General features: G+C 39.3%; 1 protein-coding gene across 3 annotated transcripts in view; it reads left to right on the top strand.

Moving 5' to 3' along the window:
• The window catches only part of LOC120789004 (1-phosphatidylinositol 4,5-bisphosphate phosphodiesterase beta-4-like), a 67,132-nt gene that overhangs the window by 13,262 nt on the left and 25,954 nt on the right, over positions 1–27,916 (top strand). For 2 of the 3 annotated variants that reach the window (XM_040125398.1, XM_040125399.1), the window contains exons 3-6: positions 2,983–3,049; positions 19,647–19,744; positions 25,433–25,513; positions 26,775–26,834. In XM_040125398.1, coding sequence (XP_039981332.1) covers positions 19,661–19,744; positions 25,433–25,513; positions 26,775–26,834 — 225 coding nt within the window. In that variant the 5' untranslated portion in view covers positions 2,983–3,049; positions 19,647–19,660. The remainder of the gene's footprint in view (positions 1–2,982; positions 3,050–19,646; positions 19,745–25,432; positions 25,514–26,774; positions 26,835–27,916) is intronic. The other variant, XM_040125400.1, reaches the window with a different exon arrangement.

The raw sequence follows: 27,916 nt of genomic DNA, 5'->3' as shown, positions 1-27,916 counted from the left end.
ATGGTAGAGCTACCACTGTTTACACCATTTAAATCCTCTGGCAAGCAGGGGTGAGATTACGAGCCTCTTACCTGTTGCCCTAATCAAAGGAATTATTACTGCGAAACTGGATGTTACTTGGAATAGCACCCTCTAAAAATACACACATACTCAAAACACATGCAGAAAGGGCAGAGGGAGAGAGCTCAGGTAGCAAAGTACATCCATCCTTTGTTTGATATTTTGTATCCAACACTGGTCATTCATACATCATTCTTATTTTATACTGGCAGTGCTGGGAGTTTCCATGGTGGAAGTCTTGTCCTCTAGTATGCTAATCCAGTTTCTCTGAGTTGAAAGTGAATAAAACTTACTTTAAATTTCAAATAGAATCGAAAATATTGGTGTAATGTTGCTTATTACACTATTTTTCTTTTTCTTTTTCTTCCTCCTCTTCTTCTACTTCTTCTTTTTGTCATAATTATTATTATGGGTTTATTTTTCATCTCTTACTAGGCTAGTTCGCTCTTGTTTTGATGGATGAAGGATACCTGGTGAAAAAGTAGGACCAAAACATTCTTACAGTACTTCACCTCAAATAAACTTACTAATACTGACAGTGTGTAGGAGTTCACTACTTTTGCTTCACTTGTCATAATAAAACAGCTTTGGACATGCTTTGTATCCAAAATTAAGCCACAAGAACAAATTAGAGCCTGTTTGTTGTAGAATTGATTTTATAATTGTACCAGTAACTTTGAAGGGAATTCATTGCCTTACTACTTTACAAAGACATTAAGTCTTTCTGAGCCTACATAGGGACATTTTAGCTGTCCCAATGTCAACGCTGAAGACCAGGGATGACTGAGCTTTTGCTGTGATGCTATGACCCGCCTGAGGGAATCCTGATGTCTATTTGTCTGTCTGTCTACGCCTTGTTGTGTTCTCACCAAAATGCTTAGCATGAAATAAATACTGATCTCTGTATATGTGACATGGCTTCCTTTTTTGGTGCAGAGCGTACCCACTGATCCTCTCCCCTGCCTGAAGAGGCCTGTGAACAGCTGTTGACCAGTGAGACCACTTGACATGTAAAATATTTGATCCACATAAACTGCCACTGTGAGAGAGGCCCATCCACATAAAGAGGAGAGAGAGATAGAGAAAGAGAGAGAGAGAGAGAAAGCATATGACTCCTCAGACAGAATGGATGGAGCAGGATCAATATTGAGTAGATCAATGGCAGATTACCTGCTGAAGAAATATTGACTCTTAACATCAGGTCTTGATTACTAATTGATTTTTTTTTTGTTTTTTGTTTAATTTCCCAATGAAGTAAATTGTTTTCGGTGAAAGTCTGTTATCCAAACAATATGTAATATTTCACAGAAAGCCCTCGTTGTTCTTTGTGGGTTACATGAGCTATTTATAGTTAGTTATAGTTATTTCATTCATAATCCTGTTCACCATGATATTATGTATAGCAGTATTAGTAATCAATGACCGCTTCTTTGTATTACATAAAAGTGTTAGCATTTTCAGCACATAGCCTCAGTAGCCTAATACATTTGTTTAATGTGGAATATCCTTGTGGCTATTATGGTCCACATTTGCTTTATAACCTTCTGTTTTATGTGTATACATGAGATTCAGATAGTTGAGCATTGCTGAAGATAGTTCCCCTGGGCAAGACCCATCATTCAGGAAGAGGCCATACAGGAGGTAATAGGCAGAGATCACGTGTAAATGACCAAACAATGGAAATGACAGAGTGACAGATTTTTCTAGGATAAGATCTTTCGCATGGATTGTTAAGCAGTGGAATGGCTGGATTTGATGCATGCGTAAATACATCTCCAAAATGAAATTATATTAAAATTATAATATATATTCAGTAATTACATTAATATTGCTATATTGTTGTCCATATAAAAAAGGTGAATGGGATTAATGTAGAGTAGGTCATGTTAAACAGTTAATGAATCACTTTTGTTTCATCCTCTTCAAAATGTACCTGGAAGATGTACTGTATAAGCCTTCTGCAAAACAGAGAAAAGGAACCAGTCACAGGATACATTTTTTTTTTATTGGCCTTACAAAAATCAAGATTAATAAAATAGGCTAATCCCAGATTTAAATAACATCTGCAGAAGAGCAAATTTCCTCACTTAGTTGTTGAAATCTATCCTGGGCTGTCTATGCTTATCTGGCAAAGTTTATCTTGCAAAGTGATTGTATAAAGAAACCATTACCGCCACAGTTCCTGTCCTGCACTAGGCAAAGCAAGATGGAGCTGAGACGAGAAAGGAGAGACACAAGCAGAACGCAGTCATTGCTAAGTACAGGAAATGTGGAGGAATTTGTCTTGTCTTCGGTGTGGACATAAGTATATACGATAGCTTGCCAAGAGGAGGATTATCCCTATTTCCATCCATAGTTTTGTTCCTGTTTCTCTCTTCAACCTTGTCTTTCTGTCTATCCCTTCGACCCAATCTGTACTTTACATTTAGATTTTATGCTATTAGCGGACTCTCTCATCCTCATTGACATACCTACCACTCAAAAGCTACGGCAGAGCAGATACGGAGGTGGTGACGTTTGTATTATTTGCCAGCTCATTTCCACCACTTTCGCTGATGAAGGCAGCCTTTCTTAAGGGAAGCAGCTTCCTATTAAAAGTTTATTTAGCAGAAGCCAGAGGAATGATTAAAATTCTGCACAAAGCCAAATAGGATGAGGAGCATGGGGAGGGGGTGAGAGTGATTAAACCCCAGTGTGTCGTGCGTGCAAATGCTCGTGTAGGGATGTGCTTGTGTGTGTGTTTGTGTGTCAGTGTCTTCCCTGAAGGCATCGCAAGCATCTGTAATATTACTGTAAGTGTACAAAATGAAGCTGGGTAATGAAGTCAGCAGCATGTTGCATATCTGCAAATTGCAATTCACTAATTTCTTCTGTTTTTTTTTTTTTTGTCCCTCTTCCTTTTTCTCTATGAATCTCTTTCAGAGTGTTCCAGTGCTATCCTCCAGTGTTTCCCCTCCCCTAGGTTTTCTCTCCCTCTGTCTGTCACCAGGTAAGTACACTCATCTTGACCTCCCACATACACACTACAGTTCAGAGGCTTGCGGTCTTTTTTCATCTCTCTACGTAATCATCAGGTCACGGCCTGGCTTGAAATCCAAATTGCTGTCTCCTTTTTATAAAACAGAGCATCATATTTTTTTTAATGTAATATAATGTGATAGTAGTAACGTGGTAGGCATACAGTATACATACCTCTGATGAGTATAATGAGTATTGTTGTGTTGTTTTTTTTTTCTACCTTTGAGAGATGTATGATCTAGACAGTGCAGGAAAAATCCAACATACTTGATGTCATGATTATACAGTGTCAGAAATCAGAGTGATTGATACATACCTCAATGAATAAAGCATATTAACAAACAACACAAAGTTTATCTTAAATTATATAATGGAGTAGGGACTCAAATTTTAAAGGAATTTCCTGTTGATGGAGCAAAGGTGTCTCCTCCCCAGGTGATATTTGACTTTGTTTTCCTTATCCAACGTTCTACCTACTGTTATTCTACATGTTCATTCAAAATTCTGGATAGGTCTGTATACCTCTCTTAATCATCACAGAGAAGCTTGACAGATCAAATTATGGTACAAATAGAGTTTTTCAGATGACAGTGACACGCCTGGTAATATTGCCAAACAAGAGACATCGGTTGTCGTCTCATTACAATGCCAGCTGACCTTACAAAAGCCACCTGTTGCAATCTAATAAAATTCAGTTTAGATTATTATATTTTTTTATTATGTAAGACAAAACAGAGGTACAAAGTGCTTCATGCAAAAGTAATAACAACATGTCAAGGTCTTCAGTGGGAGCACTTTACTAAAACCCATTGTTTATACCAGGGAAAGAGGGTTTGATCTTGTGGTACACGGATCTACAAATATATATTATAAGTAAGGAATAGTTTCCCTTCATCCTCTGAGGCATATCTTACAATTGAGGAAAACAATATGATAAGAAATTATTATACGTTGTTTTACATAATTTTTTGGGAAATAATCTACTGTCTTCATGTATAGCTACTCAAACAGGGTGTGTCCTAGTGCCAAGGACACCTGTTGACAAAACCTTCAATTTAATTGAAAACTAAATTCTACTGTGCAGAATTTGAATGCTGGAACACACTAGCATTGGTTACAGGAAACTATCTTCTGTGGTCATGATGTTACCTAGCAAAATTTAGAGAAAAGCTCAATTTCTCCATGTTAAAATGGCTGCACATCTTAATATTCAGCCAGTGCTTTTTGCAAGTACCTGGGGAAAGCAACTACACAAACCAGCCCTAATGTATAATTCCCGGCTATTTGTTATCGCCAATTACAGAGCTTGTTTACTAGAATTGAGGGACTTGGTGGATCTGTTTTTGTGTGTGTGTGTGTGTGTGTGTGTGTGTGTGTGTGTGTGTGTGTGTGTGTGTGTGTGTGTGTGTGTGTGTGTGTGTGTGTGTGTGTGTGTGTGTGTGTGTGTGTGTGCGCGCGCATGTGCGGGGCCAGGGCTTTTAATGATGAGGGGTAGATGGTCTCTTTCTAGAGATGTGTGCTCTCTGGCAAGGCCTGAGGGGGTGGTTGGGTTGGGTGGGCTAGCGAGTCCCTCTGTCTCTATAAATACACACTGGGATCCCATTCAGAGGCTGAAATGTGCCTGTTTGTGTGTGTATGGTGTTTGTGTGTGTGCGTCTACATGACGCCACTGCAGCCAGACGAGCTGGAGGCTATTACTGGCCAGCAGAGTTGCTATGGAGACCAGTGGTGTCAGAGAGGAGCAACATCTGTGGGGTGTTTGTCAAGACAGGTTTTCCTCTTTCTGTTTCTGTATTCTCTCTTTCTCTGTCAGTCTAGTAGGTTAAAACTGACTGCCTGGGATAGACTTATGCTGACAGAAGTTAGTAGAGCCTGATTAAAAATCTCCAGTTTCTCATCATTAGTGTGTTCAAACACTGGTAAACATGGCACTTGAATGTGGAAACGATTTAAAAGCTGTGATTTGTTGGGCAATAGTTCAGCTGCCTATGTTCAATAATGCTCACAGTAGGCCCTCAGTCAGTCAGCAGGGACTCAGGGACTCTTTTCACTGGGTTTACGCCAGTGGAAGGCTCAGATTCTGGGGAAGCATTTAACCCCTGCCCCCTTCCTGCTCCCTCTCTCCAGAGCTCCCCCCTCTATAAGGACATGTTCTATTTCCACAGCTCCTTTCTCCTGGCTGCCTTATCGGCAGCTCAGCAGGGCAACGATTTGCTTTTAATAGGTACTTATTTGGGCAATGGGAGAAATCCCATGTTTTTGAGCAACCCCTACTCCCTCCCCCTGCCTTCCTCCTGTCCAGTTCTCTTTGTCTCAAACTGTCAAGCTTCTTTTTATTACTCATTTCTTTTGCTGGGTTATCCCCCTTAGAGATGGACACTAGTATAGAGAATGGGTAGGCTGAGATGGGCTGCATCTTTGGCTAACATTTTAGATGTGACAGTGCACTCTCCAATTTGAGTTTCTTCTTTTGGGTTCTGTTAATTTTGGATATCTTAATCCTCTTAAGGCATTGTCCCATGTTCCTTGTTTTGCTGTTTTGCATTAGCTTGTACAAACGGGTTGTAATGTGTACTATGAAGTCCAAGAGGCTTGATTTCATCTGAGAAAAATTGAATCCTTTTCAAATGAAATTCAGCGGCTTCTCAAGCACTTCACATAGGTCAACCACAATATGATGAGTGTGTATGTGTATCTTCAGTATCTTTGACCATGTTTGGGCAAACCTGCCCCAGAAAAGCCCTCCACAGGGTATGTGTAACTGGGCAAACCAAACCTACGACCTCCTAATCTGGTTTAAATGAGACCATCAAACACACAGTGCAGTGCAGCACAGAGTCTGTGATGTAACAAAGTAATTTTGGGATAATTTGCTATTTTCCTTCTACAGGCATCCCTCTACAAAAGGCCAGTTACCTAACTTCCAAGCACATATTGACAGGCTTTTGCAAGTTGCCCTGCACCTACCTTCATCATGTCCAAGTAAAAAATCAATCCATTTGTGCCAAGATTAGACGGGTGTGATGTTCCTATTATTAACCAGACACGGATACCATCAGCTCTTGAAAAATGGTCTTTTCCATATTCCATTTAGTGGCTTTAGTTACACATATTCATCACTGACCAAAGACTTAGGATTTATTGTTATATTTTTAGACTTATTTTCCCATACAACTACTTAAAAATCACTGAAATAAGGATTCCCCAAACAATGTAAAAGTGTCCTGCATTCCTGATAGTTTGTTCTCTGCTTGTCTTAGTCCTGTATTTTTTGGTCTCTTGTAATTTGTCTGCCCTTATTAACTTCCTTGTACAATTCCTTATGCACCTATTATACTTTTAAACAAAAGTAACTGTGATACACTGTCTGTTTAGAAATTGCAAGGCAGGTCTCGACCAGAGAGTTGTGTTCCAGTCTAAGGATTGGGTTAAGTGTGCTAAGCCTGGCCCCTCTACTTCATTACATTCAGGGAACTCCCTGACTAAGTGCCTTTTTAAACAGACACATAAACACAAATGCACTCGCTTACACACAGAAACAGAGAGAGAGAGAGTCAAACATGAAGTGCTCTAAATACCGCTGATTAAGATTGCTGATAACCCGGGGACAGCCCTTACCCCTCTTTCAACTCCCTCTCTTCCTCTCGTTCCCTCTGAGGGGCCTCAGTGTTCCCTCAGTGAGTCAGTGAGGGGTAGTCATTGGCCCTTGGATCAACAGACTCTTTCTGGTACACCTCTAGACATGCACATGCACTCTAATATCCACCTTTTGGGCTTTAGGCAATCATTTATTAGGTGGATGCTCTGTCCATTAGGCCATATGTTAAATTCTTTGTGTAACTCAATTTGGCAGATTGTGGATGTGGATGACTATATATGAATATGTGAATATGTGGATGTGTGTGTCCCAGTATGGGGGTGTATTTTCTGAACTAATTTATATCTTCATCTTCTGTTCAGTAGGGGTGAACCCTGGCAACAGACCTGACAGAGGTCTTGTGTTTGAAAGTGAGGGAGATTCTACTGCTGTATTTGAAAATTGAAAGTCTTATTTGTACTGACGTTTATGCATGTTATGAAGGATATTTGTGTGTGTGTATGTGTTTGTGTGTGTGTGTGTGGTAAGTGTTTGTATGTGCCCATATCTACTTTTGGACCACAGCTGGGAGATGTAGTCAGTGTGTGTGACTATAAGGCAGCCACTTTCCATCCCTGGCTCAAGCCAATTATATAACCCGGGACCAAGGACTTTGAGTGTGCAGGGTGATTGTCAACTATAAAAGGCAAGGAAGAGGTTAGAGGAGGGTCATTTGGCTTGGAAAAGGACATTCCTCCCTTCAGCGGCAAAATACTTCCTCGTCCACAGTCCCAGAGAAACAAATGGTGATTACAGACTTTTGTACGAACAGCCCAAAAAAGCAAGTATTAGCCAACTGACATAAGGAGGTTTTTTTTTTTAATCTCCCCAACAATTTTGCACAGAGAGAGCATTTTTGCTATCAATCTGTGATCAGAAATTTGCTTATAGACTGGTCAACCTGAAAGAGTCAAGTGTAAAAGTGTAAAGATTTGTATTTACGATTACCATGCTGATTGTTTAGGAGCAAGAATGTCCACACTGAACACTCCTTACCTGCAATTTTCCCATAATCCGTTGTGTTAGGGTGTACACTTCTCACTTGCTGTTTTCCCTCAGTCTGAGACATTCACAACTGGGAGCTGCCACATACTTTGACACAGTCCACAGTTTGCCAATTACCAGTTCCAGCGGAGCAGTTGTTTAGCTTGAGTTGTGTGCCTTGCTCAAAGGCATTTTTTGTGGTTGTGTTTTTGAAGTAAACATGGGTGGGTTGCAATAGATATTATAATAGTTCTTGTCTTAAACATGAGTCATGGGACAAAAACAAACCTTTCAGGGAGCAGACCTCTTCACTGTGAAGAAGTATCTCCCAGATTAATTTACAATAAACATGAGAAGAGCCATCAGTAGATAGATTTATGTGCAATCCACTCAGTTTTTTATTGAATTCTTTAAGGAACCTGTGATAATGTTCTGTTTTTCCAACATAGTCTGGAGGTTCAAAATTGCAGACTTCTCATCACAGCCCTGCATATCTAACTTGTGAGCCAACACTATCTTAGGAATAAAAGTTAAAAACATTCCTGTTATTAACTCTTTGGGCTAAGAAAAAAATCTTAAAAAAAATCTTAAAGAAAAAAAATCTTAAACACACGTGGGTTGACAAACACATTGACACAAACTTACTTAGAAACACAAACAGGCCTGGATATAGACAAATATGGAGACACATATACAGACATAGACACATGCGGCCACACGCATAAACACACAAAGTCACACACTGCTGGAGGGACCACTGAAACCTCAGTTTAAACTCAGCAGTCAGTGAGGAAAGTGGAGCCCAAATGTGGATCAATTGAAACAAGCGATAAGGAAACTCCTGTACTTACTGTTCCCTTAGTCCTGAAGCTCTCATCTCTGAAACCGTTCAAAAATTGTTGGTTGCATGCCAGGTTTTGTATAATAACATGTAGACCCCATGTTGGCATGATACATTAGGCTTCATTTGAGCATTGAGAGGTGTGATAGTCACTGAAATCAGAGATCTTACACGGGTCCTACACAGGAACACATGCGCACAGGATCTCCATCCTCGTTAAGGTAAGTACATGTTTACTCAGTGACGACTGTCCCCTCAACAACACCCTTATGTTAAGTGAGTAAATGAAATGTAAGAAATGTAATAATGGATGTAGGCGATAGCAACATTAATTTCACTGCCATATGTGCTGTTTGCTCAGAGAACAGAAGTCTTGGTGGTGTTACAAATCTCTGTACTCCTTGCTAATGCTCTCGTTGAGTTAAAGATTAATTTTATCCAGTGTAAACAGTATCATTTTTATGATGTTGCTCTGTGTCTTATGGCATGAACACTGTGAGTGATGTGTGCAGAAAACTATGGGCAAACATTACTGGACATACTAAGTGGACTCTATTTGATAGAGTTTAATCTAATTCATGGTAATGCAATTGAACAACCCTGCCACCACCAGAATGTTGTAGTGTGTCTGATATCTGGAATGAATGTCATCTCAGAGCAGCAACCTGTTGAACTTTGCTTCCAAGATATAATGAATGTGTGTGTTCTTTTTTTTTTTTCTGTGTATCCTGGTTGGTGGTTTTCTTGCTGGAGGTCATAACATAGACTGTTAAACTAAACCAGTTGGCCTGAGGTGTGTTTTTTTTTTTTTTTCTCTCTCTCTCTCTTGCTTTTCCTCTTAGTATGAATACTGGAAACATGCCACAATATCATGGACACAATATTATCAACACTCGCTCAATATAATACAATACAATACAAAAGCCCTGAAATAAATACTACCATTACAAAGCTTTTATTCAACTTTCATGTAAACCATTTTAGACATTCAACAAAGTGGTGCCTTTTCAGACAATAGTTTGTGGTGTTAATGTGTTGGACTGGAATATATTATAAGTTGTTCCAGATATTTTGCTCCTATCCTATGTGCAGATGAGCAATTAGGTTTCAAGACAGGAACCCCTTGCAATATAATGCATTTGAATACAACACAAACTATGTCCTATGACCTTTCTGACATATTTTAGCTAAATTTTTAAAGGGCTGTTACAGAGATAGGATGTTACTGTGTCCAGCCTCTGTTGTTCTGACAGACAGTCACACACACAGTATAGTACAGTACAACATGACTAGTTAAGTGGCACCTAAATATGAACCTCAAAGTGTAGTGTGCTGTCTACAGGAGTCGGATCTCTCTGGTCTCTGGGTCTCTGGGCCTCTCCTCCTCTCCTCCCCTTTGCTCACATCCTAGCCTCCCCTCTGCCAATCCTGATCGGTGCTGGAACCCTACAGGTGTGTGTACTGTACGTGCACAGGAGCACAGGGGCTCTGATTTCTTGGCAGGGACTACTTCGAGTACAGTAGTGCTATAATTTGGTTATTTTCAGACGTTTAGTTCTAGTTTTTTAGTTGAGATGGACAATCCATACAGATGCGGCAGTGCAATGCAAGGTGTTCATATCTTGGTGGAAAATGGCTCTGGAAGATGGTTTTGTGGTTACCCTTATTAAGTAATGTGCACTAAACATCAGGCTGCTGTAAAATAACTACACACATCAGACTAGTTCGAACTGTTTTTGCACACATCAGACTTGTCTTGTCTTGTCTCCTGATTTACATGTGACATCCATGGTCATGCAGTTCACTAGAAAATCTTGAGACAATTAAAAGTTCACTCTCCTCTTATACTGGTTCTCATGCTCTCTCCAAACCTTGCTCGGTCTTTTTCTCATAATCCAAAAGAATTGGGAGTAGGGAGCAGTCACTTGTGTCAGCTTTTTTTCAAAATTGTCTGCCAAGGTGATGATTTATTTTTCATTCTTTAGATGCAGCTTTTTTCAGGCAGAAGAATTATGAATATAATTCTAATTTTATTACAGTTTGATAGTAATGAGTCATAAAGCAAGTAATATATAAGAAAAAAATTTCATTCTAGATAAGCATGTAAAGAGGATAAGTATGGAAATTACTAGTTGATGCAGTAATATACATATCTTAAACATCTTATACTACTTATGCTCTCACAGTTGTAGTAGCAATAGTTGCCATCCCATGTTAAGTTAAACGCTACCTTGTTAATCACCTCCGTAAAAGAAACTAAAGGCAAAAGGGGAAAATAAAACATTGTTTAAAATGATAATTTGTACTTTACTGCAGCCCACAACAGTCTGCACATAGTGGTTATTATGTAGATGTATATTAATGTATTAAGAAAGGGCTGCTCTGACCCTAAAAGTGAGAGAGGAAGAGGAAAGGCACATTAAGAAACAGTGTAGGGGATCCACACAGGAAACGTCCTGTATCTGTCTTTCTATGCCTTCCAGCTGGCACTTATACATGGGTGTTGTGTGTTATGAAAAAGCAAAATAATTTTAGTATTTTCATCTGTATCTCTGTTTTGCTGTACTGCAATAACAGAAGCACTTCTATAGACTTATATGTTGTTATGAAGTTAGGAGAATTCTGTGAGTAGAAAGATTAGAGTGAAGAGTTACGTAACTTCAGTTCCACAGTCCTTTAGCCGCAAGAAAAGGCAAATATCCTAGACAAACAGATAAGAGGACACAGTAACACTTCGTCATATGTACAGTTAAGATTAGAGACCAGGATGCTGCAGTGTGACAGTAATGTGACTGTATGTACATGTGCAATTAAACAGACTTTAGCCAAAACTGGGTGAAAAATAAAGACAGTGCTATTGTTATGCCAGACATTAGTGTTACAGGATGTTTGACTTACAAATATACACTTTGTGTTTTTATAAAACTAACCAAGCAGGGTGAGTGTGGAACGGTAGTGGTAGTTGAAAAATATTCTTCATTACTGTGTTTGCAGAGTATGTACACAAAGCTTGGCTGTTGTTTAAACAAACCCAATTCTCCCATCACTCTTCTCAATACAGAGAATCCAAGGCAAGTGAAAATAAATATAGTCAGGCAGTATGCACATCTATCACCAATTCCCTATATTGTTTTTCAATGATGAACAAATCTTTAATCTTACTGTGAAAATGCTGCTTCCCTACTATTTCACTAAGCCCTGTTCCCGGCATTGAGTGAGTGAGTGAGTGAGTGAGTGAGTGAGTGAGTGAGTGAGTGAGTGAGTGAGTGAGTGAGTGAGTGAGTGAGTGAGTGAGTGAGTGAGTGAGTGAGTTAAATCATTCATTTCAGTCCTCAGCTTCAGCTGATCTGTTAATTTACCAAATTAAATAAATCAGGTTTGTTTGTGTTGTGTAGTTGCGCTTTTGTTCTACTTGAGAGGCTCCAGGTAGGGATAGAGGTCCCCTATGAAGCTTTGAATTGCACTGAAAATTATGTAGGGATGCGCACGCAGGCACGCACGCAAGCACACTAACACACATGCACATTACCTGTCGCTACCATCTGTTACTCAATGGGTTTCAGTCAGTGGAGAATGTTTTGTTGAAAAAAAAAAACCAAACCATGCTGTTTGCCCGTGTGTGTGTGTGTGTGTGTGTGTGTGTGTGTGTGTGTGTGTGTGTGTGTGTGTGTGTGTGTGTGTGTGTGTGTGTGTTTGTTAAATCATTAATTTCAGTCCTCAGCTTCAGCTGATCTGTTAATTTACCAAATTAAATAAATCAGGTTTGTTTGTGTTGTGTAGTTTCGCTTTCGTTCTACATACTGTAGTTATGATCTGTTAATGCTACTGTGGTCTTGTATGATGGTTTTGTGTGTGTGTGTGTTCTGCATTTGATGCTGGTGTAAATCCGTCAGAGGTATTGAAAACAGGTGTGCATTATTAGGTGTTCTAAGCAGTGACTGGGCACTGTCAAATTGTGGGAGGTTTGGTGAAGTTAAATAGCAGTAAACGGTACTTGTGTAAAATTGGTGCACTCGTGGGTGTGCATGAGTGGCCATAGGTAAACTGATCTCAACAATAACTTAGAAAACTTAAATTAATGCTTCTTTTTTTTTTATTGTGTGCTCTTTAAATGATTTGTATTTGTCTAGCTCACCAGAGCTAGACAAATGACCAGAGCCAGGTGGTATATCCCATCTGGTGAGGCTGACATGGTAAAATGCCACCCACTGTTCAGTAGTATAAGAGAGAGTAAGTTTGCAACTTTCTGTGAGGCATTGGGGGTTTTCCTTCAGCTTTGTTGTTTTTGTTAAATTTGCCAGGGTTTGTTTTTTGCCTTTGTTTCAACAGTATTTTTGACAATAAACACCACCTTTTTTTGCATAGATTCTTGCCTACATTGCTTTTTTTTTTTTTTTTTTTTTTTTTGACATCCTCTTAAAGTTAAAGTGGCAATGGCAGATTAGAGCATGGAAGTTCTTTGTTGAACTTGTCATATACATATATAGGCTGTTTTCACTTGTTTTAGTCTATTGGATCTTTTCTCAGAACAGTGTTGCTATGTACATACAGCTCTTTATTGACATCTGGGGTGGGACAATGTACACCTTTTATCTTTTTTTAAATAGCAGTGGTACACCCACATTCAACTTCAAAAAAGGGCTAATGAGCCAGAGTAAGTGAAAATTCCTGTGTGTTTGTGTACAGGGCCTTTAAACCCGTCTCTTCTCTTCTAATCCACACATCCTCTTTGTTACTCAAGTAGAATTACATTCTGATGGCAATAGACATGGTACCTTTCACCTGGCTACACCTGCTATATAATGTCATGGAAACAGCAGGTGGGCCTAGCATTTGGTTACCAGAAAGTGCTGTCCCTCAGTCCCAGGTACAGGAAATGTAGATTTGTAAAACTGCATTGGAGGAGGCCTTTCGAGACTATAATATAGGAGAAGAGTGAGAGTGTGTGTGTGTGTGTGTGTGTGTGTGTGTGTGTGTGTGTGTGTGTGTGTGTGTGTGTGTGTGTGTGTGTGTGTGTGTGTGTGTGTGTGTGTGTGTGTGTGTGTGTGTGTGTGTCATGTCTCCTCTGAATCTGAGCGGCAGCTCTAAATTGGAGTTTTTTCTCAGAATGGTCTGGTGAGTCAATAAAAGTAAACATCACTAACACTAATTAACCTTATTTCTACCTTAATGCTTGACAGCCACAGAGAGGGAAATACAATGTTTTAAATACATCTGCATATAATGGACTTAAAGGATGGCAAACTAGAAATACTAGTGTTTTGTTTTTTGTTTTGTTTTTAATGTTACCAGCATGGTTGTGAGTGAAGTGGAGCCTATGAGTTAATGTTTTTTATTTATCAACCAGCAAGGATGCGAGTCTACGGTCTGGAAATATGGGTGGCAAAAGTGTATGATGTACATTTGTTTATCTCAAAATGTCCCTTTGCAAAGCACTTTAAAGTTTAACATATTGGGAAATATGCTTGTTTTTCATACCCACAGTCAGATGAGTAAATCAATTCCATTTCATCTCTGTGCTTGGCACAGTGATCCAGGAGATATATAGCATAGTAAAGCACAAAAATTAAGTGGAGAGAAAGCATTAGCCCAGCTCTGTCAAACATAGGAAAAAAATACACTTCCAGTTCCAAAGTTGTGTTGTTTGCTGCACTGTACAAATAGATTGTCTTGCCTTTGATTGTATTTGGCTTTCTCCTGCTGTGTTGTGAAATATGTCAGATGTTGATCTGCCAGGTTATAGTTTCGGTCCTAAAATATACAAAGCCATATGTACACAAGTAAAGCAAATAGCACGTGGTCCAGCCTAGATCTAAGGCATAACTACAGGATTAAACAGGAATTTTTTTTTTTTTTTTTTTTTTTTGTGTCAGGCCATACATGGTTAGACAGTGAGCACCTGGAGAGTTATTTTCAAGTTGCAATATATAACATTTATCTTTTGCTCTAACTCTGACCAGCTGTTTGACATTGAGTCTGCCTCTGAGTAAAGAAACAATGTTTCTCCTACTTCTGAAGCTACGAAAGGAGAAGACGGCAGGAAAATGATGTTTAACTGGAATTTAAATACTTCTAAGGTTTTTTGTCTAGCATTGATGGAGTAGATCTTTTTTCAGTTCATCTTAGACTGTTCCGTCCTGTTCAGCTGTTAAGAATCAGGGTTCAGTGGAAGCCATTTGGCCTAATAAACTAGCGTCTCTTCAGTGTATAATTGGCTTACACTATGAAACATACATAGTGTTTTGGCTTCATACTTGTCAAACCCGCATTCAAGGTAAGAGAAAAATCAGTAATGAACAGAATATGGTTGATTTTATTGTTATATGGTATTCAGTTTTTTTGAAATCATAATGTTGGTATTGTATCTAGAACATAATGTTTTTTTAAACCGTTATTTATTCAGGGGAGTTTAACTAGAAGGCAACCTCTGTTTTACAGGAACGCCCTGATCACATTCACACAGTTACACACGTTTTGTACCCTGAAACTGCTCAGTGCAATCACAGTCTGACCTGCTGGCCACTGAGCAGCTCCACTGGAGCCGTTGGGGTTAAGGGCCTTGCTCAAGGGCAGCACAATGATGAGGGAGGGGCAAGGGCTGCTTTTTAACTTTTTTTCCACCTGGAGTTAATCCTACCAGTCTGAGAACTGACAACCTTCCAGGCACAAGCTTGCTTCTCCCAACCTTTAGGCTACCAGGTTTATTTGAAAATTAAACTCGTGTGAACCTCTTGTAAATCCGGATAATTTAGAGATTTTGCAGAGGTGTAGTACTTTTATAAGCCTTTGGAGAGCCTCATCTCTGTATCAGTATTATCCAAAACATGGACTCCGATGGGTTAGATAGGGTCAAATTCCACATGAATGCATGATGACGGTAACATTAAAACATCAAGTGATGATGTTTTCTGTAAAATCAAATGAGGCATAAAAACAAGCCTCACAAAAAGCTTTCCTGTAGTTTCACTTGGTTAGACTGAGCTGCAAAACGTGCTATTTTTAATGTTGAAGGCCTTTGTTGCTACCAGTTGGGGATTATACACTAAAGGATAGGTTTGGTTATTGTGCCAGCCATGTCAAATGTGCCACTCTGTGTGTGTTGTTCACTTGTGTCCATTTGAGTGTGTCCCCAGTCAACCCTTCCACCACTGGCTGACTGATGTAGCTGTAGCCTAATTTTGGTTTATGAGGTGTGGGACCTTTGGGTGTTACCCTAGCTGCCATTTTAGATGAGGAGGCTGGGAACAGTGTGCCTCACGGGGCTCCTATCTATCGTAATTATCTCATTGTCAGGGGTTGGACAGGGGGCTCGGACCTCACTCGCTTCCTTCAGCTTCCCTCGGCTCCCCACGTGCACATTCACACGTCCAGGAGCTCAGAGGCCTGGTGTTCGCGCTGGCATGGCCTTACAGAACCTCAGCATGCCGTGCTGCTATTGGACAGATTTCATCCCGCTGAGGAAAATGTTATCTAATGCATACTGTTGAGAGTGGCAAGATCTAGGCTAACATCAGACAGGACAGCACAACCTAATTAGTCCAAATTAGATATGTGATTTGTCCTATCTGAATAGTTTCGAATCCGATTTAGGAATATATAACATTTCTTTGAGATTTGGTTTAGTATTAAGATTACTTAATCTGGACAGTTACAAGCCTATTTACACCAGCCTTCTCTATGTTGGTTGTGTTACTGGCCCCCTGCCCTGCCCTCAGTTCTTAATCCCCACAGGAAGTATGCATCTGTGTTTTCATTCCCCTGACAGGATGTGTGTGTCTGTGGTACGGTCCCCTGGTAGGACAACACAGATGGTGGAGGGCTGTGTTTGATGAAGTGCCCCCCCCCCCTTTTTTTTTTTTTTTTTTTTGTACATCACTGGGTGAATTGACCTAGTCTGGCTGCTACATCTCCTGTAGCGCTATGCATTATAGCAGAACACACTTTTGTGTTGGCACCCAAAATCCAGTAATCTCTACAGGAAATGAAAAGTAATTGTATGTTTTCAAATTTTCTAGGGGGTCCAACCACTGTATCAAGAGTAATTGTATCTATCGATGAACCTGCATGTCGGGGTGAGATTAGCTCTTATTAGCTGCTGTTTAATTGTGTAGCATTTTTGAAGCTCTCTGTATTTTCATGAAAGCCTACAGACATCTCTAAACCCTTGCTTCATCTGCATTTGTCATGCAGCCAGCAGTTTTTGTAGACTCTGTTAATGTTCTTTCTGATCTGTGTCCCCCACATCAAAAGCAGACCCCCCCCCCCCACACACACACACACATACACACACTCACCACCCTGTCCCCTAGCCTCTCCAGTCAGCCTGTGTCACACACAGCTGTTTCACTCATCCATTTCACTCTGCCCACCACTGTTCTGTTTTATCTCTACGATTCTCCTGTCAAACTCTCATCTCTCATCTCTCATCTCTGTATCCCATCTCTCTGTCTCTCACCTCTTTGTACTGGCTTTATATCTGGTGCTTACTTTTAGTTAATCGCTTTTATTTTCTCGTAACTCTCTCTTATCTGTCTCTTTGTCTGTTCATTTTCCCCGTGCCTTTATTGCATTCTCTGTCCCAATCGTTCTCTAACACTGTCTTTCAGTTTTTCTGTCTGTTTGTCCTTTTTGTCATTTCACCCATCTATATTCAGTTTCTTTCTGTTCATCCCTGGGAGGAAAATGGGTGGTTTCTGCATGAAATGTGGAACTTCAATCTCTGCACTTTCTGCTAGGTGCTTACATGCACACACAAACAAGCACAGACATTCAGGTGGATATTTACACCACTAAAACTTGTAGTGAAGACATTAATAAATAACACCTTCAGTACACCTTTGGGGTACTTTTAGAGATAAAATTATGGCCATGCCAAATGGAAAGTATATGATTGTTGTGTTATATATGAAGTTCTGTATATGCAGTATGTTATTCTCATCACAAAGGAGTCTTAGCCCTTTAAGTTGAAATACCACCTAATCACAATAGAATTCCACCTCAGAGTATTCCCATAATGACTGAATATCGGCTGAGCAATTAGACTATACATAGCATGTCACGTTCTCCAGTGCGCTTCTCCCTCTCTTTTTTGCCTGACACGTTAGGCTCCCCTTAAGTCAGCCTCTATCTTCGGGCGGTGTGATCAACAGCTCCACTGCAGTAAGACGTAGTGAGCCTACTGGTGGAGAATTTGGTATCTCTGCATTTTTTACAGTGATTGTTCACATTTTATCTATGTAGGAGATGTCTTACTCCATTTTGGTAGTCGTGACCAAAGCTAAGATTAACATGTTAAAACATTTAAAAATTGTCTTAGAATTGCAAGGTTGTGCTTTTTGTCAGTTGGTTTCTAGTTTTTATTCCTTCAAGCATAATTAGAAAAACTACATATAAAATCTGGACTGCAACTCAACAACCCAGGAATGTCTGTGTTGATGCTTAAAACATAGCACTGTAAGGCTGAATGAACTATGTGTTTAGAAAGGATTTGGAGTAAGGTTACGCTGATATGTAAGATATTTGTTAAAACTTCTGCTGTTGCTGCCAGTAACTGCATAGCCAGATGATTGTGGTTAGGAGCCAAGAAAATATGATTTTATGACTAAGGTGATTGATTTGTTTCTACTTTAAGAAATTTCCATAAATGTCTTGAGCACTACTCTAAGGCTTGCCCAATATCTTGTCACTTTATAAGTCATTGCTTAGTGTAAAATCACACTACATGATGTACAAAGCCCACATCTCTGTGCCGAGAGAACACCTGGGGAGGTTAATGTTTTAGGACTGGAAAGGTCAGACAAGAAACTCAATGAGTTGACTTCAGACATGAGGACTACAGAATTTATAGCTGAGATGTGGGATACAGTATGTCTTGGGAAGAAACCTTGTTCTGAGTGCATGTGCATCAACAGCTCAGTCATTCTCAGACTTTGCAACTTTTTTTCATCACGTAAATCAGGGCAAGAGATGGCTTCAGAGAGATCCTCTGTGTGAGACGAGCTGCTGGATTGAATGCACCGAGCTAAATTTGCAATATATGGTATATTTATTCAGGAAAACATTCATTATATTACTTTATAAAATAGAATACTGCAAAATGCAAGAGAAACTTTGAAATCAGTGCATGTGTAAAATGTAAAATAAATTCATGATAAATAAATTAATGATTCTGTGATAAATGAGCTAAATTTTTAAATACATAGTTTTTTTGTTTGTCTTTTAACTGCTATGCTTTTGTGAATTGCTCTCTGTAGTGCTTTTGTTAAAGTGCAACTATTGCATTTAATAATAACATAATGGCTACACCTATTTCTTTCCTATATGCTTCAAGTACTGCATATAATAACATCTTTTGAGTGGTAAAGACTGCACTGATTTAGCTGTACTTTTTTTGTACTACATACACACAGGATTCCATTGCTGCAAATGCAGAGATCAGTTGTTAAGCCCTGCGATCTGTCTGGTTCTTTCCTTGGCTGAAGGGGAAGGAAATATGTTTACTGTTTCCCACTGGACTGTTGTTGTCTCTGAAAAATTAGTACAGTGAATGTCATTGAAAACCCACATACAGCTTTTTCACTTTATTGCTCAGTTATCAGTATGCATCTTCCTCAGTGAAAACAAGACCAATTATCATTAGCAAAACATTTAAGGACTGTCAGATTCCTATTCTGGAGATGTTGAGGGCCAACGGCTGGGATATGCACACTTGATAACATAACTGACATCCTGTGCTCTCAGACTTTCCTCTCAAATATCCAGGCTTTCTACATCTATGTTTAACCCAAGAATCCTGCACAACACATCTTGTTGATTGGTGAATGTTTTACATGTGGGTATTTCACTTCTTACGAAAGGATATTTTTAGAAGAGCCCCCGGAGGGCCAGGTACAGTAGCTATGCTCAGTGAATTCAGCTTCTTTTTATGACTACAGGAAAGAGGAAAACAGATAATCGGCATGTTTATGTAGCATGCATTCTGTCTTTTAACCTCCATGGGCTTGTTCACCTGGTTGTTAGATTTTTTACTAATCCTTGATCTCTCTCTGTCTGTTTCTCTCTCTTTCCTTACTGTATCTGTCTTACGCTCCTTTATTTGTGTCTCAGGTCTTTGAGCAGCCATGACAAAGTCCTACGAGTTCAACTGGCAGAAGCACCAGCCTGAGTTCATGCAGGAAGGTGCCTCTTTCGACAGATTTGATGAGGTAAAAATTACCCATTTATCAGTTGCTTATGAGTTTTATAAATAAATAAATAAATAAATAAAAATGTAACAGCTCCAAGTGTAGAAATAACCGCCCCTAAACCTGTTTACACCAGATTTGTGATACATCATGGCTTATCATGACATTTATTAATGCAGTGAAGATTTATGTTCAATATCAATGATGAGCTCATGAATGCTTAGCCTGTGTTGCATGCTGTATGAGTTTGGTCAATAACATTGTTGATATTGTCACAGATTATTAGTCCTTTTATCATCCTTCACATTAATGACCATCCCAAGGTCAGTCATTAGCATATGTGCGCGCACACACACACACACACACACACACACACACACACACACACAATGGAGCAGAGGTGTCTCCTTTATAGCCTGATACGTCATAGTTGTAGTCAGAGCTCTAGCTGTGGGCAGACTACATTGATCAACCTCATTAAGATGCTTCGCCGTGGCGACTTCTTGTCTGCTACATTACACTGAGTATCTTTACCATCACACTGGAAAGATTATCTGTGTGTCATCTTGGTGGGTGAGCATGCTCCTTGTTTTTATATAGACCATTAATAATAATTCCTCATTAACTAACACTAAAACAACATAATGAACACCAAAAGATAAAAACCGAGCTAAAAATATAAATAAATCACTGTAAAGCTATTTGGAAAAAAACATTTTTTAAAACAGAATAATATTAAATTATTGCTCAGTGACAGTCGCAAGCATATTGCCTGTCTATCCAATACCAATATGATTAAAAAAGATTTAGACAAATATTTACCAAAAACAACACCAAATATTTACCTTGCTCCGTCTGTGTCTGTATGTATGTGCCCTCATGTATAGCTTTCTTTATTTTGCCTACGTTTCTTGACTAACTTAATCAGGTCACTTAGCTAGGACATTTGCCGAGCAAAGGCAAAGTGTGTCACACACACGCGCACGTACACACAGACGTACACGCACCCTTGCACATCAGGAAATCCCCTCTGTCCTCTCCGTTTATATGGGCATCAGTGAAGGGAGGAGGATCCCTCTTAGACAGAGAAGAAAACTTGAAAGAGCATAGGGAAAAGTATCATCGAATCCGAAGCCATGTCAAAATGAGCAATGAAACTGGGCCGGCACGCTGCTGCTGTGAATATGAGCCAGGCTTAGACAGGACAGGGTCAGGGTCAGGACTGACCTGAATGGTAATAAGGTCAACCTGTGCCAGTCACCTTAAAGGTTAAAATTAATTATGTCAGCTGGGACATTCCACTACCCTCTTACCACTGCATTTTTATAAATTAATTACTATATTTAAAAAAAAAACTAATTGCTGATATTATCCTGTCTTTTATTTAAAGAGTAAAGGCAAGAATTTCTTTAATAGTTAACTCAAATTAGTACATTTCTGAAGGGAAAAAGACTGAAGGTATGGTCCTTCATTCATTAACAAAATAGGATTTTGGTCATTAACCTCTGACCTGTTGCAAATGTTACCCCATGTCGTTATGAACATGGCATAGTAATGTCTCCCTTTTACAAATGTCTTTCCTCCTACATATCTGTTTGTGTATGAGTGAGCTTTTGCTCTGTTGCCTAGCAAATACAAAGCCTCCAGGGGACATCTGCGTCGATTTTTTAAATGACGTTCACCTACCCACACAGTAGACATTTATCAGTCCCTCTCATACAGACACACACACACACACACACACACACACACACACACACACACACACACACACACACACACACACACACACACACACACACACACACACACACACACACACACACACACGGGCAAACAGCATGGTTTTTTTTTTTTTTTTTCAACAAAACATTCTCCACTGACTGAAACCCATTGAGTAACAGATGGTAGCGACAGGTAATGTGCATGTGTGTTAGTGTGCTTGCGTGCGTGCCTGCGCGCGCATCCCTACATAATTTTCTGTGCAATTCAAAGCTTCATAGGGGACCTCTATCCCTACCTGGAGCCTCTCAATACTACATGTCATTATAACTGAGAGCATTTTTATTTCCCATATAGTTTTGTTATAATAACTTTCTTCTCTTGAATAGAAGCAGCGGTGGTAGTAACTTTTTTCTTGTCTTGCTTTATTTTGTCTGTATTATTTCCAGTTTTGTCTGCTTCTCACTCTGTATTTGACTAACAACTTGTCTCTCGTCATCCTGTTTGTTTCATCTGTATCCTTTTTTTCTTTACCTTTTCTGTTCAGCTTTTATTCTGTACAGTATTGTGTGTGTATATGTAAATGTATTTCCAGTAATTCATGAGTTTTTGGAGTGATATATTTCAGATGAGTTTCCCCTCGTGACAAAGCAAGGGGCAGGCAGGTCAGAGGTCTATGAGATCCTCAATAATCAGTCACCCTAAGAGCCAGAGGGCTTCCTCTGTGTGTGTCATTCATTGTCTCACTGACTGGTAATCAGTCACTTAAGATTAAGATTCAGCTGATGTTTGGTTTCCATGGGGACTAAACAGCCAAATATTGACAGACAGGTGATGAAGGCAGAAAAAAACAGATCAGAATTGGCAAAATGCTGAAAAAAGAAAAAAAACATTTTCTGTTGTTTGCTTGTTCAATCTTATTATTTAATTGATTTTGAAGAAAATTTCCTATAATACTGGTAGATATTAGTGTAAGTCCTACACAGGTTGGTTCAGTTTTCAGTTCATAATATTGGTTTGGTGATTTAGACTGAAGCTAAAAAACCAAAAAGTTATTATCTCACATGTTTTCATGAAACTGACTTACCTCGGAAAGATAACTCTATTTCCTTGCTGTTAACAAAAAGATTAGAAAAGGGTAATACTTTCAAGTTGACTGTGAGGCAATATAAGCCTATTATACATGCAGTGTGAGGGTATTAGCTCTCCCCTTGCATTATCATAACTTACATTGTGGAAATAGAACATGTATAACATAAAAAAGAAACTTAGATTGAACACATAACCAAAATGAGAATATAAGACAAATATGGTTAAAAAAAACATGGTTTAAAAAAAAAAACAAAATAAGGAAAGCCAGTTGGTCAGAATAGACACAGTGGCATGACGTGCAGCAGTCCCTTTGTTTTCATCATCCAGCTAATAGCTCATGTTGATCTAGCTTGTTAAATGCTTGAGGCCATGTGTATGGATGACTGTGTGTGAATGACTCAGTTTGGATGTGTGTTAGTGTTTTACGTCCCCTTGGTTATTCATGTGGTTGTAAACAAAGGAGTTTTTGTGCGTTTGTGTTTGCTACTTACTTAACTCCCCTTAAACATACAGTAGTGAATACATACTGTAGTATCAAATAATTAACGTGTGTGTGTGTGTGTGTGTGTGTGTGTGTGTGAGAGAGAGAGAGAGAGCATGCAAAAAAACAAATTTAGACAGTCTTTGCTTTTTTTTTTTTTTTTAAATAGTCTGGTTTTGTGTTTGCTGTTCCTGTTTCAAACATCATTGGAAACAGAATAAATGAGAGGATCAACCGACAACACACACATCCTCACACACTGACCGACACTTGCCCAGGCACTTAGGAAAGAATATACACATGTTGAGTAGGAGCTGGACTACCATAACCAGGGATCTTTATCTGTCTGTCCACCTCCACTAAAAGATGGTTGGGTCCTCAGCTAATTGCTCCTTCACGTGTGGAAAGACTTAGTGTTCCCATAAACCTTTTAGCTTTAAAAGAACATGCCACCTGATAGTGTAACAGTATCCTGCTGTATGTTCTTAACAGTCTGGGCTCATTTGGGACCATCTCTTTCACAGAGTTGGCTTCACTATGTGCAACTGAAGCCTCTGTCATACCTAATTCAGATGAAAGAGAGTCAAGCTTTTAACTGCATTTACAGCAGTCTCACTATTTCCTAAATGGAAATAGGATTGTTCTATTGGTTTTTATGTTGGTTTTGGATGACAGGATTGGACAGTAAGAAGAACAGCCAAATAACAAGCCAGCTTAGTCCTATTTGCAGCTGTGTATCTCATGGCCGCAACATCCTGAAATAATTTATTACGTGTGAGTGGGTGTGTGCGAGTGTGTCACACTGTTCCCTATTGCTAATATTAGAGTTAGAGTGACCCAGCAGCCATTTCCTATTCTATTTTTCTCTCCAGTGTTTTATCCTGTTTTATCCTGTGATTTAAAATGGATTAAAAAAACACACACACACTTCACAAAATTATTTGTCAGCGCAATCACAGCTTCGAGTAGCTGACTGAATTGAGTGAGAAATGTTTAGGAAAGATAAGCAGGCTAATGTTAGTAGATTTTTTGCTCCAACACTCCTGTTGAACTGCACGCAACATGTATGTGTATATACTAAATGTATTGCTGTATACTTTGCGTGTGTGTTTTTGTTTGTGTCCTTAGAACGACAGGTATAAAGATAGGTCCATAAGAATTTGCACAGTGACACAAAGTTTTGTAATTTTGCCTCTGTACATCAACACAGGGGATTTGAAGCCATCAAGATGTGGTTGAAAAACCCTTCACAACATCTAGCCAGGTCAAAAACACTCTCAAGGAAGAAGGCGTATCATTGTAAAAGTCTACAATCAAGAGACGCCTTCATGAATGTAAATACAGAGGGTTTACCACAAGGTGCAAACCACTGGTAACACTCAAGAACAGAGAGGCCAGATTAGACTTTGCCAGAAAACATCTAAAAAGTCTGCCCAGTTCCGGAAGAAGATTTGTTGGACAGATGAAACCGAGATTAACTTGTACCAGAATGAAGGTAGCTCTCCTGATTCAAAGCATAGCACACCATCTGTCAAACATGGTGGATGCAGTGTTATGGAATTGGCACGTATGGCTGCCTATGGAACTGAGTCATTGGTGTTTATTGATGATGTGACTGCTGATAGAAGTAGAAGGATGAGTTCTGAAGTGTACAGTGCTATACTTTCTGTTCAGACTCAGCCAAATGCTACAAAACTGATAGGACGGTACTTCACAGTACAGATGGATAATTACCCAAAACATACTGCAAAAGCAACCCTAGAGCTTCTCAAGGCAAAGAAATGGAATATTCTTCAAAAGTCAGTCACGTGACCAACCCAACTGAGCATGCTTTTCACTCACTGAAGACAAACTTGAGGGCAGAAAGACCCACAAACAAGCGGCAACTGAATGTGGCTGCTGTAAAGGCCTGGCAAAGCATCTCAAGGGAGGCAACTCAGCATTTGGTCATTTCCATGGGTTCTAGACTTCAGGCAGTCTTTGGCTTCAAAGGGTTTTCATCCAAGTATTAAAAATAATCTTTATTTATTATCTATTATTTATTTATAATTATGTCGGTTTGTCCAATTACTTTTGAGCCTCTGAAAATTAGGGGCTATGTATATAAAAATCTGTAATTCCTAAATGGTTAATACGATATTTCTGTCAAACCCCTTAATCTACAGTTCAATCACATCTTTCAAATCCATTGTGGTGGTGTACAGAGGTAAAGTTACGAAAAATTGTGTCACTGTCCAAATACTTTTGGACCTACCTGTATCTTAAAAAATGAATTAGAGCTAAATGTGATTGTCTGGTTGCATAAGCCCTCTGTGTGTCAATAGGTTGGCTGTTTAATGTCTTGAAATGTCAAATAAAGCTCTGTGATTGATGAAGCCCCCTCTCTTATAAAAAATCTTTTCTCCCCTCTGCAGGACCCATACATCTTTGAGCCCAATTGTCAGATGAGGGTGGACGAGTACGGCTTTTTCCTCACCTGGAAGAGTGAGGGAAAGGTATGGCCTTCTCGTTTTCACTGTTTGTGTATTCTCTTGTCTGCTAGGGAGGTCATGCAAAAAAGAAAACTTGAACAGGATATGTTATGCGTAGGAAACGGTATCTGGAAGTCAACAAAGAAGAGGTGTACTTTATCTCGTGGTGTAAAAAAAAAAAAACATAGCATAGTGCACATAATCATAAACATCAGTAATGACATGCCACTCAAAAAAACAGCAAGCTACTTTCTAGTATTGTACTACAACATGTAATTTTATTTAGAGACTGGTCTAGTGGCATGTTTGTTAACATTCAGAACTTTGTTGTTCTTTGTTAACCTTTATGTAACGAGGGAATTTAGATAAGATTTGTCCTTGTAAGTAGTTACAGGTGGTGTTTTTACTACTCAAACAGCCTGGTACTTAAAGCAAACAGCTTGACACAGTTTCATCACCATGACAGAAGAAATGTGTGGGATATTGAGAGAATAAAATAAATACATAATATTTGACCATCAAGGGCCCCAAAATAAAATGTAACTACAAATCATCTTCCTTACTGCTGACGTTTTCCAAAGCATACAAAAAGATTTTTAGATTGATTTCTTACCTTTCAGTGAGCCATTATTTTTAATTAAACTCGGACTTTCAGAGAATATAAATTATCCCTCACTTTCAACATTTACTGTAGTCTGCTTTATAGTCAAAATTGTTTTTACAGTTGGTTTGTGCAACCGTAAAAAAAAACTAAAAAAAAAACCTACTTATTCCATGATGTACTAACATCCTTGTTTTTGAAATGGCTACTAAAAAGCTAAACCTGTAGAACAAACAACTATCCGTTTATCCTCTATACCTGTATATTCTGTGTAGGGATTCCGGCGGCTGGAGATTATCCACCATAAGTGTTAGCTCACTGAGAATCAAATGTGAAAATTGAACCAATGGGTGTCATAACCACTACTCCCAATATAGAAAATAAAAGAGAACATATTATAGGTATTAAAAACTTGATTATGAGAAAGACGTGGAGATATTACTCGTATTTGGATCATAATGGACCATGTTAATAACTTGTAGAGATGCTGAGAGGTTGTGATGTTCCTGCTACATACTGAGTATTGGAAGTTATTGCAAAAATCCCAAACAAAATACACTGTGAGCTGTCTGTCTTGTTTTCTTAATCTTCTCCCATCCCTCTCCATCTCCCTCTTCACCTGCTGTCATCCCATCTTTTTCCTCTGCCTCTTTCTTTATATCTTTCTTTGTATCTCTCCTGCAGGAAGGCCAGGTGCTCGAGTGTTCGCTCATCAACAGTATTCGTGTTGGTGCCGTCCCAAAGGTGAGACCTCAGGATCCCACAACATTCACACTCTCTGACCACCCCAACAGACTGAATGCAGTGGTCAGAGAGTGTGAATGTTGTGGGATCTCCTCGCTTCTGCTCCCACAACATTCGCACTCTCTGACCACCCCACCCAGCATTCAGTCTGTTGCTCCCACGGTGACAGTCCTGGTAAAATCTAAGGAGACTGCAACATCAGGCACATTGTTCATGCTTTCACTAGCCAAGGCTTCAGCAGTGTATTCTATCGATCGATCGACTGACTGATCTGGCACTCTCAGCCAAGCTTCTCTCTCAAATAACAGACTTACCAGGGGCATTTGGAGAAACATAAACATGAAATATTTAACTCATCAATACTTTTTTTTTTTTTTGGCAATCTGGCTTGTGCTTTACACACAGACAGGAATGATGAAAGACTGTGCTTGCAGCCCTATTATGATGGGCTGTCAGGGAACCACTGGGTTAAGGAGTTCACTCTATGGGATCAAAAGAGATATACGATATTCTGTCTCTGTCAGAATTACTTTTCCTTATTGTGTAATAGGAAACTGATCCTGAAAAACCCAAAATGTACCATCAAACTGCATTATTCTGTATTTTCAGTGCAGCTGGCAACCAGTCAGATTTGTATTCAGCTGATATGGAGCCAGATACACACACAAATACAAACCTGGCTTCTGTGTATATTAGATATTGATTTGTGCAGTTTAGCCTTGAGAGTGACACATTATATCGTAGTATTTGGCATCACATAGACTAGATGAATTATGAAAGCTGTTACAGGAAAAGCCATGTGGATGCCTGCCTCTAATTAGGATGCAAACCTGTCAAGCCACTAAAGTCAGAGGCTTAACAGAAAGACACTGGTGTGTGCTGTGCACATAATGTAATTGTGTATGTACTGTTGACAGCAGGAGGGCATCTGTTTGGCTGGTCTGCAGTGTGGACGTGTGTGTATGTACATGTGTAAGGGCACGTATACAGATCCTGCAGCCTGATAGCAGCTCTTCCTGTTTGTTCAAACACTGTATGCTGCTCTATAAGCAGCAGACTGAGAACAACTAAAGCATGGCTTC

This window comes from Xiphias gladius, chromosome 4, assembly GCF_016859285.1.
Source record: "Xiphias gladius isolate SHS-SW01 ecotype Sanya breed wild chromosome 4, ASM1685928v1, whole genome shotgun sequence".
Taxonomy (NCBI): Eukaryota; Metazoa; Chordata; class Actinopteri; order Istiophoriformes; family Xiphiidae; genus Xiphias; species Xiphias gladius.
Note: the sequence above shows the minus strand (reverse complement) of the source record. Positions and strands in the feature narration are given on the sequence as shown.